General features: G+C 51.9%; 3 protein-coding genes across 9 annotated transcripts in view; 1 reads left to right on the top strand and 2 right to left on the bottom strand.

The window, feature by feature from the left end:
- The window catches only part of Mphosph9 (M-phase phosphoprotein 9), a 56,148-nt gene extending 55,005 nt beyond the window's left edge, over positions 1–1,143 (bottom strand). The window contains exon 1 of the mRNA XM_013023056.1: positions 1,047–1,143. Within this exon, the coding sequence (XP_012878510.1) occupies positions 1,047–1,143 (97 nt within the window). The remainder of the gene's footprint in view (positions 1–1,046) is intronic.
- On the top strand, positions 500–11,421 carry LOC105990706 (chromosome unknown open reading frame, human C12orf65). Of its 4 annotated transcripts, XM_013023178.1 has the most exons (4): positions 512–584; positions 6,863–7,096; positions 8,669–8,953; positions 11,029–11,421. In XM_013023178.1, the coding sequence occupies exons 3-4, from the start codon at positions 8,672–8,674 to the stop codon at positions 11,269–11,271; spliced, it is 525 nt and encodes a 174-aa protein (XP_012878632.1). In that variant the 5' UTR covers positions 512–584; positions 6,863–7,096; positions 8,669–8,671; the 3' UTR covers positions 11,272–11,421. The 4 variants fall into 4 exon arrangements, with proteins under 4 accessions (XP_012878628.1, XP_012878632.1, XP_012878629.1 ...); XM_013023174.1 differs by lacking the exon at positions 6,863–7,096 and having other exon boundaries at positions 500–584; positions 8,413–8,953; XM_013023175.1 differs by lacking the exon at positions 6,863–7,096 and having other exon boundaries at positions 514–584.
- Positions 7,858–16,864, bottom strand: Cdk2ap1 (cyclin-dependent kinase 2 associated protein 1). Of its 4 annotated transcripts, none has more exons than XR_001175329.1 (5): positions 16,124–16,254; positions 15,354–15,451; positions 14,253–14,379; positions 13,206–13,332; positions 7,858–7,976 (listed from the first exon to the last, which is right to left on the bottom strand). XR_001175329.1 is itself a non-coding variant. In XM_013023180.1 (4 exons), the coding sequence occupies exons 2-4, from the start codon at positions 15,420–15,422 to the stop codon at positions 13,265–13,267; spliced, it is 264 nt and encodes an 87-aa protein (XP_012878634.1). In that variant the 5' UTR covers positions 15,423–15,451; positions 16,840–16,864; the 3' UTR covers positions 13,158–13,264. The 4 variants fall into 4 exon arrangements, 2 of the variants coding, with proteins under 2 accessions (XP_012878634.1, XP_012878633.1); XR_001175330.1 differs by lacking the exon at positions 7,858–7,976 and adding an exon at positions 12,603–13,087; XM_013023180.1 differs by lacking the exons at positions 7,858–7,976; positions 16,124–16,254 and adding an exon at positions 16,840–16,864 and having other exon boundaries at positions 13,158–13,332.
- Positions 16,865–17,157: the final 293 nt, after the last annotated feature.

Raw genomic sequence — 17,157 nt, 5'->3', positions numbered from 1 at the left:
GCGCCCGCTGCCTGCCTCCGGCCACGCCTGACCACCACCCAGGAGGCCGCCAGGACCACGCCAGGTGGAGCTCGTCCCCGCAGCCTCGCAGCCCGCAGCTCCCCGCAGGCCAGGGCCCCTTACCGTGCCCGCTGGCTCCTCAGCCGGCGTTCAGATCTAGCCACCACCCTCTCGCGACCGTTAAACTCAAGGGAGCAAGCACGCGCCCGGCGTCTCGCCCGCGGATTGGCTGTTCCTCAGAGGGGGGCGGAGAGCATCGAGCGCGACGTGCGCGCTGACCTCCCGCTTCCCTGGCGCGCAGCTCACGCCGGAGGAAAGCCTGCCTGACGGCAAGGGGGCGTGAACTGGGCGGGGACCGGGGCGGCGGTCAAATCTTCCATTCTGATTGGCTCCCTGGGAACCTACTCTCCTCACGTGAAAGCACCGCCCAGCTTGTCGCATGCGCAGTTAGTGAAACCGAGTCTCGGGCTGGTGAGGGAAAGCGTCCTTGCCAGTAGTGCGCGTGCGCAGACCGAGGAGCGCTGTGGCGAGTCCCGGGTCCGTGGAGTTCGGGTTCTCCCCGCGTGTTTCGGGCGGGAGGCCAGGTAAGCGTTTGCGGAGGCCTCGCACGACTGGCACGGGAGAGAGGTCCCGGAGCTAGGGCGCCGGAGTTCCCTGCTAGCGACCCTGAGCCGTGCAACCAGTTTATTGTGAGGCCTCCTGGCGGGGAGGAGCCGGACCTGACCTCTAAGCCTTCCCCGGACTCAGTTTACCCTGAGGGGGCGGGAGGGGCGTGCGTGCCCTGTGGAAGGGGGATGCGGGCGGGGGTGGGGGGCAGAGGAGGGGTCGTTGCCCAGCATGGCTGCTCGGCGTGGCGAGGTTGTGGAGCGGCGCCGGGGGCGGCTCCGGCCTTGCAGCCCGCGCGGTTTTAGGCCTCGCACGGAGTGGGCGCCCGCACTGCCCTCGCGGGGCCTGCGTCCTGCCGTGCGGAGCCCGGCCCGCCGTCTTCAGCCCTCAGCCCGGCTAAGGTCCTCCCCAGTGCCCAGGCCTGAGCCACACCTGGTTACTGGCGTTTCGCAGACGGTGCCACGGCTGGCGCTGACAGGACCATGCGGGGACCGTGATTGCCCCTGGAGTTCGCAGTCCGCCGGGGAGGCCTTCCATCTCGGCGCAGCCCCACAACACCTACCAGGTTTTCATTCCACGGTGCACCTTCCGTCCCCACCCAAAACCCCGCACCCTCAAGGTTAAATAAATAGACCCCCCCACCACGTATAAACCACAACCGCGTGGCACCGAACCAGAATCAAACACACAGCCTTGTTCAAGTCCCCCGCAAAAAAAAGAGGAATTTTATTACTCACTGCAGTTGGTCACAAAGTCTATTAGAGACCCTGAACTCACAGAAGATCTGATACAGTACCAGGAAGAAATGTGCTTCTTCACCAGGTAAAAAGTTTAATCCCGAAGGCTAGTGCTAGTGACCACTTACTAAGCACAAGACACATGTTTAGGCTATGTTACTTTGGGGGAGTGTATGTTTTTGAGTATGTGTTTTTGGCAGTGGGATTTTAGGCAGTTCGTAGGTCATTTTCTTTTTAATCCATTAATATTTTAGAAGCCAACACACTCAGGAACTAGCTTTCTGATCAACTCACCTCATGAGCTGATGCAGTGACATCTTCAGGTAGGGCTGTCTATACCTTTTTTTTCTTTCTTTTTGTCAGTCGTGGGGCCTGAACTCTGGGCCTGGGTGCTGTCCCTCAGCTCTTCAATTCAGGCTAGCACTCTACCACTTGAGCCACAGCGCTATTCTGGCTTTTTCTGCTTATGTGGTGCAGAGGAATGGAACCCAGGGCCTCATGCATGCAAGGCGAGCACTCTACCACTGAGCCACCTTCCTAGCCCTACACCATATTTCTTATATTAGGTTTAGCTCTTGGAGGGTTTTTGTTTTTGCACCTTCTTAATGGATTTCATCATGACATTTTTCATGAACATGTACATAATGTACTCCTCCCCCATTTTAGTAAAGCCTTTTACAAAACTATTATAAACAAGCTAAAAATTGTAAAATCCTAACACATTTCTAAGTACAGAAAACAGAAGTAGAACACTTCAGAAATTGAAGTAAATGTGTTTATAAAGTATAACTATTCATCTAAGGAACCCTACCCCTACCCCATACTCTACCTGTAAGCAAGCTGTTGCTATTTTATGACTTTTTAAATGGACTCTGTTGACCATGGTTATGTTTATGGAAGCCTGGAGAGAAGTCAGGCTTGTGTTTCAGGATCATCATAATCTCCTTAGCATCTGATTTCATAGGCCAGAATTATGACCTCACCAAATAGCATGTCTTTGGCAATCCTGGATTCCATGTACTTCTTAAATTGGACCATCCCAAGTAGAATCGTTTGCAGATCATTGTGTTAGCTGCTGTTTACTTTCACCTCTGCAAAGCCCTGAGATTTTTGTTTATCCACTGAGTTTACATTGTAATACAACAATTCTGTTTTCTAAGTCATAGGCTCCTTGACTTTGTCGTTTAGGGAGCTGAAGTGCTTTCCATTTGTGACATCATGTAAGATTCAGTTCATACCCAAGGCAGTATCTTCATTTTACAAATGAAATATGGCCAAGATTGCACAGTAAACTAAATCACAGCATTGAAACATTGAATACAGGACATGGTGACTACAAAGCTTTCATTTGCCCAGGCATGGTAGTTCAGGATGTAATTCCAGCACTCAAGAAGTTGAGCCAAGAAGATCTGGAGTTTGAATCCATCCTGGACTACATAAAAATACCCTGTCTCCAAAAACAGAAGGGTCTGGGATTGTGGCTCAAGTGGTAGAGTGCATGCCTAGCAAGTGCAAAGCCCCGAGTTCAAACTCCAGAACCACTAGAAGGAAAAAAAAAAAAAAAAGCCAAGTGTGGTGGCTGTAATCCCAGTTATTTAAGAGGCAAAAATTGGGAGGATTCCAGTTTGAGGTCAACTGAGTTAAAAAGTATAGATCCACCATCTTAACCAACAAGCCAGGTGTGGTCTGTGCCTATTTTATCCCAGTTGTACAGGAGATATTGGTGGCAGAATCTTGGACTAAGGCCAGACCTGGGCAAAAGAAATGCAAGAAACCTAACTAAAGATTTTTTAAAATTTTTATTAATTTTTTTGGTCAGTCATGAGGCTTGGACTCTGGGCCTGGGAGCTGTCCCTGAGCTCTTTTTGCTCAAGATTAGCACTCTACCACTTTGAGCCACAGTGCCACTTCCGGTGTCCTAGTGGTTAGTTGGAGACAAGAGTCTCATGGACTTTCCTGCCTGGGCTGGCTTTGAACAGCGATTCTCAAATCTCAGCCTCCTGAGTAGCTAGGATAACAGTCATGAGCCACTGGTGCCCGGCTACTTATTTATTTTTTAAGGCTCACCATGGCTCAACTGATAGAGTACTTGCTGAGCAAGCAAAAGGCCCTGAGTGCAAACCCCAGTACTGCCCAAAAGAAAGAGAATAAAAAAGCCTCAAACTCACATTCTTTTTCTTTTTTTTTTCCACATTCTTTTTCAAACAAAGAGCCAAAAAGAGTTAAGGAAAATGAACTAATTTTTTTTTTAAGGAACTTGGAAAAAACAGATCTGGAGATGTAATGAAAGTAGCAAAACAAACTGTGGGAGAGATAAACAATTTCAAAGATTGAACTGCCAATGTTTTTCCAAGATTAATGTATCATATTTTTTTAACTTCTATCAAATACAATAATTGGTGTTTTGTGTAAGTCCTAAATAGTTTGGAACAAGGTATTATTACTGGTAATACAGGCTTTGAGATTTTAGAGAAAATGTGGTGTGATTGCTATGTCTATCTTATTTTAATATTGCAGTTGATGAGGTTCTTGTGCCATGCCACAAATAGAAGAAAGTCACAGTGGTGCACATAAATAGGACAGGTGTGATCTCTGGATTAGAAGTTTTGTCTTTTAAAAAAGATGAATGGGCCAGGCACCGGTGGCTCACGCCAGTAATCCTAGCTACTCAGGAGGCTGAGATCTGAGGATCTCGGTTCGAAGCCAACCTGGGCAAGAAAGTCTGTGAGACTCTTATCTAGAGAACTGGAAGTGGTACAGCACTTGCCTTTAGCTGAAGAGCTGAAGAAGAGTGCCCAGGCCCTGAGTTCAAGCCCCACGACTGACAAAAATAATAATACTAATTAGATGAATGAGATGTCGGTGTTGTATGATTGGATGTTTTTCTCTTGGTGAACTCAGGTGTTTCTTTGAACTGAGCAGCAATGTGCCTATTAAAATCAGACCTGACTCGGGGCAGCACTGCAGATCAGAGCTAACTGCTCTGCATTTCCATGTTAGAGAAGTAATTGCTGTGAACATGAACTGTAGGTCAGAGCTGCTTTACCATGTGTGTGAGGCCCAAGCCTAGGGAAGAATATTGTCTGTTTGCAGCCTCCCCTGGGTCCTCCTGTGGGCCCCACTGGACAGCTGTGTGGGCCCAAATGGAATTGCAGGCCCGGGAATGGAACCGGGTAAGAGGCTGCATGTGAGTGGTTGGGAAAGGCAACTCGGTAACCCAAACACTTGGAGGGAACACCACAACACTTGAAGGCCTGGCAGTGTCACTCGGAGGTCCTGCACCTGCTGAGCATACTCAAGGCTCTGGGTTCAATCCACATCACTGCAAAACTGAAAATAAAGGGACAGTACCCAGGCCCTGAGTTCAAGCCTCAGGACAAGAAAGAAAGGGAGGGAGGGAGAAAGGTCACCACACTTTTGGAGCCAGGTGTGGTGGTATGTGCCTGTATCACCAACACTAGGAACTGGAGCAGGAGGACTTAAGAGTTCAAGGCCAGCTTGGACTGCTTTGTAGAACCTTGTGTCCAAGAAAGCACCACACATTTTTGTTTTCCATTTTTGGAAGTGCTGGAGTTTGAACTCAGCCTTGCATTTGGGGTCTGGTCATGGGGCCTGAACTCTTGGCCTGGATGCTGTCCCTCAACTCTTCAGCTCAAGGCTAGCACTCTACCACTTGAGCCACAGCGCCACTTCCGGCTTTTTTTTTACTGCTTATGTGGTGTTGAGGAATGGAACCCAGGGCCTTAAGCATGCAAGGCGAGCGCTCTACCACTGAGCCAACTTCCCAGCCCCTTGGCCTTGCATTTGTTAGGCAGGTGCTCTACCACTTGAACCACACCCCTACTAAACACTATACTTTTGAAACATGAATTACTATGAAGTATTTGTCAGGAGACTGTTGTGCTCACACTTGCCTTCCGATGCATGCATTGTGGGGCTTTTCTCTTTTCAAAGCTCCAACATTGTCCACAGGCTGTTTGAGTTCACTGTTGGATACTTATCCGTTTTCTGATCATTGTGATTCAGACCTGTGGGCTCCCCTCCTCATTGAATTCCGGGGAGATGACACAAATAAGCTGGGAGCGCTCCTGAGTTCTAGTCTCAGCTTTTTCCTTTTTTCTTTTTTTGGAAAGTGCTAGGGAAGTTTATTAGGAAAACAATGAATGCATTCTCAATAGACTGGAAGTGGGTCATCTCTGGGGTGAGAGTGACCTCAACTTCTTCAAATGTGGTAAAAATAAACATCTTTTAAAAGCAGCCAGAATTGAGGCAAGGTCTCAGTGAACCTCCTCTCCTCAGGCCGGTGGAGCTGTGGATGACGCAGCTCAGCCTCCACATCTGCTTTTGCCCTGGGATAGCAACTGGCCATCTAGCTTAAAGGTCAGATGCTGGGTGATGCGGTTGGCTGTGAAGTACGTTCAGGTCCTGACACTGACAGAGCAGGGCATCTGGAAGTCTGAGAATCACCATTCTGTGGCGTGTGTGTCCAGGGCTCTGGCACATGCTGGACTGGCGCATGTCCTCATTTCTCTGTTCTCATACAGCTTCTTGCATTCCCGGAGGCCTATGCCAGATACTCAGATGTTTAAAAGATTCATTGGACAAATTAACATCTCCTTTTGTAAAGTCCTCAGACCTGCGTCTCGAGTTGACCAAGTTGGAAGGGAATCCAGACAATGAGTTTTTTAGGGTTTTGTCTAAACTTGGATCAGCTCTCTGGAGCAGAAGCCATGGTCAAAGGAGCCAGGCCTGAATGCAGCCCTCAGGCAGAAAGGGCCTGGGCAGTTCCTGTCGCCACAGCTGATTTCCCCTCGCTAGCACTGCCACTTTGCTCTTTCCCTTTCATCAAAATGTCACAAGCGGCTACAATTTGAGCTGCTTTTATTGTCTCCAAAGACTTCAGGTGATCCTGTGGGTGTCAAGAGCTGAAATCCAGTCTCTCTCATTCTCTGGGCTTTGAAGAAGAGGAACCATGGGTGTGTTTGTCATTTTTAGCAGTCTTTGGTATGGGGCCAAAGCGCCAGGAGATACTAGAAGTGTCTAGAATTGTCTGATTGGCTGTTAGGATTAGCCATTAAACAAAGCAGCCAGTAACTAAACACAGGGGACCTTCTTGAACTTCAGTTGGGTGGGAGCTCATCCAGGACATCTGTGCTGGGACAGAAGGAGAATGACAGGAAAGAGCGGCTGATAAAACCCTCTCCAGCCTTTGTCTGGGACTCTCTCCTGTCTCTGCCTTGCTTCCTGTCCCTGTCCCTGTCCCGTGTCCCCAGGCTGTCCTTCCTGCCAGCTCAGTTCCCTCACTGGTGAGAGCGCTAAGGTGAGGCCCCAATCTCATGCACAAAGGAATGCTGCTGTGCGCATTATGAGCCGAAGGAAGCCACACCGCGGTCACTAACCTCCTCCCCCAGCGTGTGCACTTACTCGCTTGTTCATTGGAGAGGCTCGGAGGAGATTGTCTCAGTTTATCATTCATTTTTCTTGAAAATACTTGTAGAATATTCCACACACTAAACAAGGTCAATTTCATCGCCTTGGAGTCACCAGTGCAGTTGGTTCTGAGCTGTGGTCACTGTGTTTCCAACCACATCCCTTCCCGCCACGGAGCGCCTGGTGGGTCACCTCTTCAACCACTGCGACTGCTGCACCTTGACTCAGAAAAGGCCCAGCGCTGGACCCAGTGTCACGTACTGAACTGAGCACCGGCCTAGCATGAGGCTTCAGAAGGAAGTACCTCACGTCAGGTTCCCTTGGTTTTTTTCCTGTTGAAACAGCCGAGGCAGAGATGAATAATGGTCTGTTGTGGTCCTTAGGCGCACAGGGCCTCCGGTGCATTGATTCCACACCGGAAGTGCACTGCCTGTGGCAGGTTTTCTTTAGTGTTTTTCTGGGGCTCCAAGTGAGCCCGAGCAGATGGTACTGTCACAGGTGACAGCAGGGGAAGAGGTGTGCAGAACCACCTGGTGTGGTAATTTGCTTCCTGTCAGTACCTTAGAGGCTGCAGGGGTCAAAGTTACAAGGTTTCGAATGGTAACCGCAGCTACAACAGCCTCAGCCTTGCAGGAGCAGGGAGCACCCCTCTTCCTCAGCGAGGATGCCCTGAGCTAGCAGAATCCACCTGGCTAACAGATGTGATGAGAATGAAGCCCAAGTCTGCGCAGGCTGATCCACTTTTTTTTTTTTGTCAGTCGTGGGGCCTGAACTCTGGGCCTGGGCGCTGTCCCTGAGCTCTTCAGCTCAAGGCGAGCGCTCTACCACTTGAGCTACAGTGCCACTTCCGGTTTTCTGGTGGTTTATTGGAGATAGGAGTCTCATGGTCTTTCCTTCCCCGGGCTGGCTTTGAACCTCGATCCTCAGATCTCAGCCTCCTGAGTAGCTAGGATTACAGGCGTGAGCCACCAGCACCCGGCCACTTATTTTTTTATTGGGAATGCCAGAGACCTTTCAGATCCTTCCGCCCCCAACCCCTGAAAACTGCAAAGGCTTGTGGGATTCACTGTTGCCTTCTGTCTGTCTACCTTGTGCTGTGTCTCAAGTCATTGTTAAGTCTTCTACTGTTGCAGTGGGCGGGGGTGGAATGTAGGCTCACACACAAGGAGCCTTGGGTTCAGTCCTCAACATCAGCCACAATCCCTACAAAAAAGAGAATTTGATCTGAATTTCTTCTCTCCTTCTAGCTCAGAAGACCCACAAAGTCAGTCCAGCTCTTTTTCATCTCATGGTACCTTTCCTGGCACGTTAAAGCTAACAGGCGCTTTAGTGAAAATCAGTTGCTTTGAAAGTTGTACCAGTGAGGGCCAGCTGGATCATGGTATTGGCAGAATATCTCAGGGAACAGATGTTCCTATTCAGATCCATGAAACTGGAAACATTAAAAAACAACAACCATGACATTGATTGATAGTGAATTTTACTGTGTCAGACTGTTGAAGCTCAGCCATAGAATAGTCTCTTGTACTGTCATCTTTACATTTTAAAAGCAGATTTCAGAGTCGCAAATGTTTAAATACTGTCCCTTGACTCAGATGCTAATTCTTGCCTGACGTACTGTCTATTACTTCTTTATCAGATTACACCATTTCTCTGAATTTCACACCGAAAACATCTCCTTCCTGAAGAAACAGCATCTCTGGGTGCCATGAAGGTATTTTTGATCTGCTGTGGCCAGCAGGACTTGGACCGTGGGCAGTCATGGAGAAGCATGCCTTGCTCAACCACTGGTCTCTGACCTACCCTGGCTATCACTAGATGCTGTCTTTGAAGCGGAGGTGTGATCTTGAGAGCCCAGGCGTTTGTATTGAGAAGCTGCCTTCTGTCTATTCCAGAAGATGAACACCAGGGCTTGGTGGCGTTTTCCTGCACTGCTGACCAGAACATGCAGAGTACCACGGGGACCTGGGCTTTGGGAGACGCTGGCACTGCTGTCCCCAGGAGTGGCCCCCACTGCAGTGCAGATGGCCGGCAAGAAGGGCTGCCCAGCGCTGTGTCCCCTGGATGAGAATGATCTGGAAGAGCAGTTTGTGAAGGGGCATGGTCCAGGGGGCCAAGCCACCAACAAAACCAGCAACTGTGTGGTGCTGAAGCACATGCCCTCCGGTATCGTGGTCAAGGTAGACCTGGGATGGGGGTCTGGGCACTATGGCTACACAGGCCTCTCCTGAGTGCAGGTGGCCAGCCATGAGGAGTGGCTCATCCTGGCTCTGTCCACCCTGTGCCCTGAACCAGTCTCCTAAGGCAGAGCCTCCAGTCTTAGCAGCCCTGGCCCACGGCCCGAGGGCGAAACGTGGCCACGTGAGTAGCAGACAGCACTGCCCCACAGGCAGCAAGCAGTGCTGACAAAGGCCACTGTCCCTCAGCAGCAGCAAACAGCCCCAGGTTAAAAGCGCCCCTTGACTTTGTGGAGAGAAGTGTGCTAAGGTGAGAGCAAGTGTCAGGCATAGCTGCCGGCAGAAACCTTGCGTAATAGGAAGCCTCTAACCGACCAGTAGGGTGCTGGTGACTTATGCCTGTAATCTTAGCTACTCAGGCTTGAGATCTGAGGATCATGGTTCAGAGCCAGCCCAGGCAAGAAAGTCCTTGAGTAGAGATGGCCACTCTGCCTCTGAAAGAGGAGCCTGGCTGGTAGAGCTGATTCACCATGCACAGCCACACACTGACCACTAGAGGGCCCCAGAGCAGCACACACAGCCTGTGAGCGCCAGGGCAGAGCCAGCACAAAGGCATCCATCCATCCATCCCCAAGGGACTAATGGCAGGGATAGCAACCATGCACACACCACGTGATTTGGTGCAGTGCACGTGTGAACTCCAGCCCCCAAGCTCACAGTGATCCAGGTGTGGGGTCTGAGGCCATCCCACCCTTCCTCCTGAAAACTCAATTATGGGGAACAAACTCAAACCTGCCTCCTCTCTGTGCATTAGACATTCACCGTTGTTTCTGTGTTCTTTCCTTTATAAGCTTTGTGAGACACTGGCCCACAATGAACATTTTTAGGTCAGGACTATGGTCAGCTAACTGTGAAGATGGTGAATGGTGCAGGTTTATTCCTTGATCACAAGCTAGATTCATCACTTAATGTTTTCATAATTATTTGGGAGATTTTTTTTAGCATTTTAAAAATTGCTTAGTTTTACAGAGGGAAATTTCATGGTTACATCTCCACACGTTTAAAATATAATCCAATCAATCTCTCCCACTCTTATCACTACTCCTTTCCCTTTGATTTTTAGAATTTATTTGAAGGTTATTTTTTGGGCTATACTGAGGGCTTTGCACTTGGTAGGCCAGCACTCTACCACTTGAGCCACACCTCCAACCCTTTATGCTCTGGCTATTTAGGGTCTCACTTTGGACCCAGGCCAGCCTGGACCTCAACCCTCTTACCTATGCTTCAAGTCCTATCTGGGATGACATTTGCACACTACCACACCCAACTTTTTCCATTAAGATGGAATGTGATAACCCACCCCCACCTCACCCACCCCCAGTTTGGCCCTAGAACCTCAATCCTCCCAATCTCAACTTCCAGCATTGCTGGGTGACAGGCATATGGCCACCACACCCAGCTATTGATCAAAAATGGGCTCATGAGCTTTTTGCCTAGGCTGGTCTAGAACTGTGATCCTCCTGTGTAACTAGGATTAATTCTAAACCAATGCCAGTACTGGAGTTGGAACTCAAGGCCTTGCCCATGTACTTCTTTTGATCAGGGCTGGGACTCTTACTGCTTGAGCCACAGCTCCACTTCCGGCTATTATTGGAGGTAAGAGTCTCAAGGACACCATTGCCTGGGCTGGCTGATCCTCAGATCTCAGCTTCCTGGACGGCTAGAATTACAGCCAAAGCGCCCAGCTTTGGCTCTGAATTTTGATCTTCCTTAGATGGCAGCCTACTGAGTAGCTGAGAGTTTAGGTGTGAACCCTTGGCACCTGGCCAAAAATAATACCTCTAATTATAAAGCTTTCCTAGTAAAAGACATAATACAGTTGGTGTGTGCAGAGGCCACAGGCCAGAGCCAAAAAGGGTCCGGCCCTCACAACCCCTCCCTGCTGGAACCTCTAACAAGTGACTTGGCTCGTAGTCTGTCCCCATCTGTAAAGGACCAGGTGGAAAGAAATGACTTCTGAGAGCCTATCAATCCCGTGTCACTCCATAATTCCACATCACTAACATCATCTCTTGCAGTGCCACCAGACAAGATCTGTGGATCAAAACAGAAAGCTAGCTCGGAAAATCCTACAAGAAAAAGTGGATGTTTTCTATAATGGTGAAAAGAGCCCTGTGTACAAAGAGAAACGAGAGGCACAGAAGAAAAAGCAAGAAAGGAAAAAGAGAACAAAGGAAACTCTAGAAAAAAAGAAATTACTGAAAGAACTAAGGGAGTCAAGTGAAAATGTCACTGAGAAAAGAACTGCTGATTCTGACTGAATCTACAAGAAGTTTCCATGGAGAAGGTGGCAGCCAGGCCTCTCTCCTAGTGAGTCTGCAGCCTCAAGCTAGCACCCACACAGATGAAAAGCCGCCAGAGAATGTCGGCTTGTGTGCTCAAGAATAAAACTATAGGGCTGGGAACGTGGCTTAGTGGTAGAGTGCTTGCCTAGCATGCATGAAGCCCCGGGTTCAATTCCTCAGTACTATATAAATGGAAAAAAAGGCTGAAGTGGCACTGGGGCTCAAGTGGTAGAGTGGTAGCCTTGAGCAAAAGAAGCTCAGGAACAGTGTCCTGACCCTGAGTTCAAGCCCCAGGACTGGAAAAAAATAGTACTATAAAGAGAGTTAGGGTCACAGCAGAGTACCTGTCTAGCAAGTGTGAGGCTCTGTCCAGACCCCAGTTTGACAAAAAAATTATAAATAAAACTGAGCCACACCCCTCAGCTATTTCTACCTGTTTTTTAGTTTGTCAGCCATGGAGCTTGAACTCTGGGGCTGGGCTTGGGCGCTGTCCTTGAGCAAAGCAAGCATTCTACCACTTTGGCCACAGTGCTACTTCTGGTGTTCTGGTGGTTAATCGGAGATAAGCTGGCTTTGAACTGCAACTCAGATCTCAGCCTCCTAAGTAGCTAGGATACAGGTATCAGCCACCGGCTAAGTAAAACACAAAGAAGTTATTACTACTTGGTACCTGGCTTCCCATATTTTCTTAAGGTAGACATTGCCATGTGTGTCTGTTTTACTATAAAAAGCTAGAAATAGCTAGGCTATTCAGAATACCAGAAGTGGCACTATGACTCAAGTGGTAGAGATCTGGCCTTGAGCTGAAGAGCTGAGAGACGGTGCACAGGCCCCATGACCATGAGTGCAAGCCCCATGGGCAACCAAAAAAAAAAAAAGGAAAAAAAGCCAGGTGCTGGTGGTTTACACTTATAATCCTAGCTACTCAGGAGGCTGAGATCTCAGGATCACAGTTCAAAGCCAGCCTGGCAGGAAAGGCCGTGAGACACCTCTGATAAACCACCAGAAAACCGGAAGTGGTGCTGTGGCTCAAGTGGTTAGAGCACTGGCCTGGAGTACTACCGCTTTGAGCCACAGCTTCACTTCCCGTTTTCTAATGATAAACTGGATATAATTCTCACAGATGGACTTGCCTGCCAGGCTGGTTCTGAACAGTGATCCTCAGATCTGAATAACTACCAGCACCCAGCCAAGGGCACCCTTATTCACAAGTACCACCAACCTCTCACTGAGCAGCTCTGAAACAGCCTTGAGAACTCAAGGATCCCCAGGCTGGGGGCGTGGTGTAAGGATCCCGCATCTTAATACAAATTGTTAATGAAAATAAGCTTTATTACATCAAGTAATAAATACAAAGATGCAAACAGTTTTCAGTCTTCCAGATGTTTTGATCAACATACAGTACGTGTGGAAGTGAAATGTACACACAGGCAGTTTGAAAATGTTCAGGGCGCTTTTCGGGTTTGGTAGGTTGCTCCTTCTTCTGTATTTATAACTTGTGCATTTTTAAGACTGACTTCAAAGCACTAAGGGTCATGCAGATGCTTACGCAGAAAAGAATTTCCAGGAAGCAGAATCTATACAGTGTGGCAAGTGGAACCAGCTACTCCTAAAACCGGGGTCGGATGCTTTAGAACCAAGTCCTCGAAGGGGAGGAGCTTATGGAAAGGAGCAAAAGCAGTTTCAATGATGTATAAATGTAGTCAAACAGGAGATTAAAGGGAGTCACTGGTATCTTGGAGGCAGACATGTTTGCTGTAAAATAACTTCACATGCATTTTTCAAATCAATGCTTGGAGAGAAAAAAAAGAACCCTGAATCATTTGTAATCTCTTAAAATGCAAATTCTAATTAACTGAGAAACCTTTTCAGAGCTCAGTGAACCAAAGGAGAAAATACTAAACTGTTACCATTTTGAAAACAAGTTTCCTGATCAGGAGAGACCTGAGCCTGCTCCTCTCACGGAAGGCTAGGATCTGGCGTTGCGTTCAGTCTCCGCCAGGCACTCCCGAACCAGGCCTCGAGCATGAATGATGCCTGAAACACAACCAGAGGCTCACTCACCCACCCCAGCAGTCAGGATCCTCAAGCTGAAAGAGAACTAAGGGGGCCACATCTAAACCACCCCAAATAAGCTGGGCATGTTGACACACCCACGGCCCCATCAGCTACTCTGGAGGCTGGAGCATGAGAGTCGTTTAAGACTAGGAGTTTGCGAGCAGCAACATGGCAAGTCCCCATCCCCTCTACCCATCTGTTTGAAAAAATGTTCCCAAGTAATTGCACACTTCTAGCCCCCTTTTCCTCCTGTTACCACACACTTGTGGGGGTGTAGCTGGCACTAAGCTTCCCTGCTGGTCACTTAGGAGGCCCTGTGTGTCCACTCAAGGGCCCAGCAGCCTCCCAGGACCTGCCCCTCGCTCACCAGCATGCCAGTTACCAGAACTTTTGCTCTGATGCCCAATCGCAGTACGCGGGGCAGAGCAATGCCCACCTGGCTTGGGCTCTACCTCCTCCATGCCCTCATCAGCCACAGCCCCAAACTCTGCCAGTCCCCAGTTTAGACTCAAGTCTCAATCTCTTCACCAAAGTTTCACAAACACATGTAGTGTCCTGCCTTCAGCCGTCTAGATCTTTCCCAAGATGCCGCCATGGTTTTAAAAACCTCAAATCTCTGTGATCACAAATGATCCCAGGGCCCTGGCTCCTCAGGCTTCCCCGTGCTGAGGTAGAAAACCCCTCTCTCCTCCCTCTTGAGTGTAACGTTGGAAGGACATGGGTCTCAAGTCACCTCACCAAGCATGGGTCCCTTATGTATTGGGGGTGGAGGTGTAGCTCAGAGGTAAGTATGCCTGTCTAGAAAGTCTAGGGCCCCAAGTTCAAACCCCAGTACTACACAAAACAGTTTTTGTCCCTAGTGAAGGGGAGAGGCTGCAGCATCCCAGGCTGTGGCTCACCTCGCTTTAGTCTCTCCATGGCGCTCTTGCTCCCCGCGTAGGTGGGTCTGATCTCTTTCCCCAGCTCCTCAATGATGGCCAGCAGCTCTGCATACTTGCTCTGGGGCACCTGACTGCTCCCAGTTCCCTGCAGAGTCAAAAGGAGGGGTTCAGGTGGTGGGCTCTGGGGCACCTGACTGACCTGGTTCTTTGGAGTCAGGATTAGGGGTTCCAGTAATGGGCCCTCACATGACCCCAACCATAGAGAGCATGTGGAGGAAGGCTGGTGGAGGGAAAGCAGGCCAGCATCCCAGGACCCCTGCCCTCCCCCCCACCCCCCATGCTTGCTCCACCACTCCAGAGACAACGGCAGGGGAGAGTTGATTCTCCAGAAGCCCTTTCCATCTCTTCAGGGAAAGGAGGCCTGGGGTCCCCCCAGGAACAGAGTTCACAGGGTTTCCGTGGGCCACAATACCCACTGGGATGGGAATGGTCAGATCTAGCTGTACCTGAAAGTAGGGCCCGCCCACAGCCCCAAACCCGCCTGCAGCCCCAAGCAAGCACCAGGCTGGGCCCGGGGCCTGCGTGGCTCTGCGGCCGCTGCTCCTCCAGCATGGGCACCTTCTCGCAAGGCTGAGGCCACACCAGGGCAGCCAGCTCCCCCTGGAGGGCCCTAGCCTGCCCCTCCCGCCTCTGCCGCCTGCGCTCCCGGGCAGAGGCCCCCAGCCTCCAGGCCTCCAGGCACAGCCTCCTCCTGGCTTTGGGCCTGGGCAGCTGCAAGGCTGAGCCACGCCTCAGCCCGTCCTCCAGATACTGGTCTCGCTGCTTCTCCTCCCAAGCCAGGGCAGCCTGCTGGGGCATGGCTGGGTTCTGTGTGCCACCTGAGCCACCATGGCGACCCTGGAATGCTGGCTGCGGACAGGAGAGAACCTTCCGGCTGACCCCAGGGCTCCCAGAGTCATGCACCAAGCAGCGACTTGGGGACCACACCCTGGCCCTCCCCCTCCCCAGGAAACAGGTGCAGAGACCATTCCCCCACGTTCCTGACACCCCAGAACAGGCGGTGGACACGGGCACTCCGTGGCACACAGGGGCCGCCCACCCATCCCCACAGCGCCTCACCTGGGTGTAGCCCAGCGAGGGCGGCCCATAGTCACTGAGCAGCTGGCGGTACTGGGAGGAGGCTGCCATGCTGGTGGACGGCGAGTGCACGTTTCCAGCTGCAGGGAAGGAGAGAGGAGTCAGGAGCCACTGGACGCCGCAGCAGAGCTCACCCCAGGACCGATGGCCACAGCCCAGAAGCCGTCCTCCACGCCTGGCCGCCACGTGCGGCTGAAGCGCACCAGCCCCTCCCTCAGGTGTCACCACAGAACCCACCCACCCACGTGCATGCCCACGTGGGGCGTCCACACCCGAAGACAGCTGCAGGCTGCCCTCGGCCGAAGCCTTGCCCACTGGAGGCAGCTGACCAGAGCCACAGGCCCACCACACGGCCCACCGGCGACCAGGCCGGGTTACTTCACACAGAAGCCTCCGTGCCCTGCGCCCCTGCACCGGCAGAGGGTGAGAAGGGCGGGAAAGGCAGTGGGCTGCTGGGCGTCCCCTGGCTGACAAGGCGCCCTGCACACACGCCCAGAGGCTGCAGAGGACAGAGCCTCAGACAAGCCCGTCCACCTCTGAGCTATCACGCCCAGAGGCGGAGCAAGCCCTACATCCCAACTACAACCCTGCAGCCAGGCCCAAGTAGGGCCCAGAGTCCTGTTCAGCACGCCCTGCACATGGGCTGGGGCACCGTGGCTGGGGCGCGCAGACCCATAATGGCGTCCGAGTGGCCATTAGCGGGTAAAGGATATCCCGTGAATTACAAACAGCAGTAACCATGGAGAATTTACCTCGTCCTCCTCGGCAGCTGCCCGCCTGCCACCCCCAGAGCCAAACCGTCTCTCACACACAGCGGGCTCCGTGGACTTGGCCCCAGGGATGGACAGCTGGTGCCAGGCTGGCCAAGCAACCAGCTGCTCATCTGGTATGGGTGAGGGGAGGGGCGGGAGGAAGGAAGTTCAGGAGCGGGGAGGGGCGGAGCATGGAGGGGTGGCCCCAGGTGACATCCCACAGAAAAGGCTCAGCAGCCAGCAACACCTCTGGGTCTAGGAGCCGAGGGCAGCACTCAAGGGTCTAAGTCCCGGGCTGGCACAGCTGGAGGTACCGAGTGGGGATCCAGACACAGAGGTGGGCAGAGAACCCCACACCCGGCCCCAGGGCGAGCGTCCACCCCTCTCAAGCAGGGCCAGCGAGGCACCGGTGCCCTGGGGCAGGTGCACAGGCTGGGCATACCCCACACACACCCCTGACCAGGCCTGGCAGGTGGCAGCATACAAGAGTGGCAAGGTGGGCGTGCAGACTCCCTCACCACCAGCTGCCTCAATTGCCAAAGCTCTGGGGCAGGGGGGGGGTGGCGGGCTTGGCAGTCCCAAGCTCGGGCCCAATCCCACCACTACAGGGCCACACCTCCCTGGCCGCGGACATGGGGAGGGGGCAGACTAGACGGCTTTAGGCGTCCAGTCCCCAAGGGCCTGCGCTCTCCCCACCTCCCAGTCCATCTTCTCACCTGGCCTAGGAGCCTGCCTCAGTTTCTCCACTTGAAACTACGTCTGGCGATAGAGGATCTAGGTCCTACACCATGGTTCTGGGGTCAGTCTGGGGGTGATGGGGAAAGACAAGTAAGAGACTGCCCCACTTTGAGAAGGGGGCAGCCATCAGCCCCGCGGGAGAAGGGTGGGCGACCGAGTCCGTGCGGGAGCCCGCGTCCCGGGGGCCCGGGGGAGGACACGGAGGCGGCTCCACGTCAGCGGGCGGAGCGGAGCCCGGCAGACAATGAGCGCAGTGTGGCGGAGCCGGAGGGCTCGGCGGGGCCGCCAGGCTCCCG

This window comes from Dipodomys ordii, unplaced genomic scaffold, assembly GCF_000151885.1.
Source record: "Dipodomys ordii isolate 6190 unplaced genomic scaffold, Dord_2.0 Scaffold66, whole genome shotgun sequence".
Taxonomy (NCBI): Eukaryota; Metazoa; Chordata; class Mammalia; order Rodentia; family Heteromyidae; genus Dipodomys; species Dipodomys ordii.
This window is presented reverse-complemented; position numbering and strand designations above follow the sequence as displayed.

Bases quoted from the DNA above. Each gene is read 5' to 3' on its own strand.
- LOC105990706 (XM_013023174.1), top strand. From the start codon at position 8,672: ATGAACACCAGGGCTTGGTGGCGTTTTCCTGCACTGCTGACCAGAACA. The intron at 8,954-11,028 runs GTAGACCTGGGA...CATCTCTTGCAG, and splicing joins CCTCCGGTATCGTGGTCAAG to TGCCACCAGACAAGATCTGT.
- Cdk2ap1 (XM_013023180.1), bottom strand. From the start codon at position 15,422: ATGGCAGCCTCCTCCCAGTACCGCCAGCTGCTCAGTGACTATGGGCCG. The intron at 14,380-15,353 runs GTGAGGCGCTGT...TTGACTCTGCAG, and splicing joins CCTCGCTGGGCTACACCCAG to GGAACTGGGAGCAGTCAGGT. The intron at 13,333-14,252 runs GTGAGCCACAGC...GTTGTGTTTCAG, and splicing joins CATGGAGAGACTAAAGCGAG to GCATCATTCATGCTCGAGGC.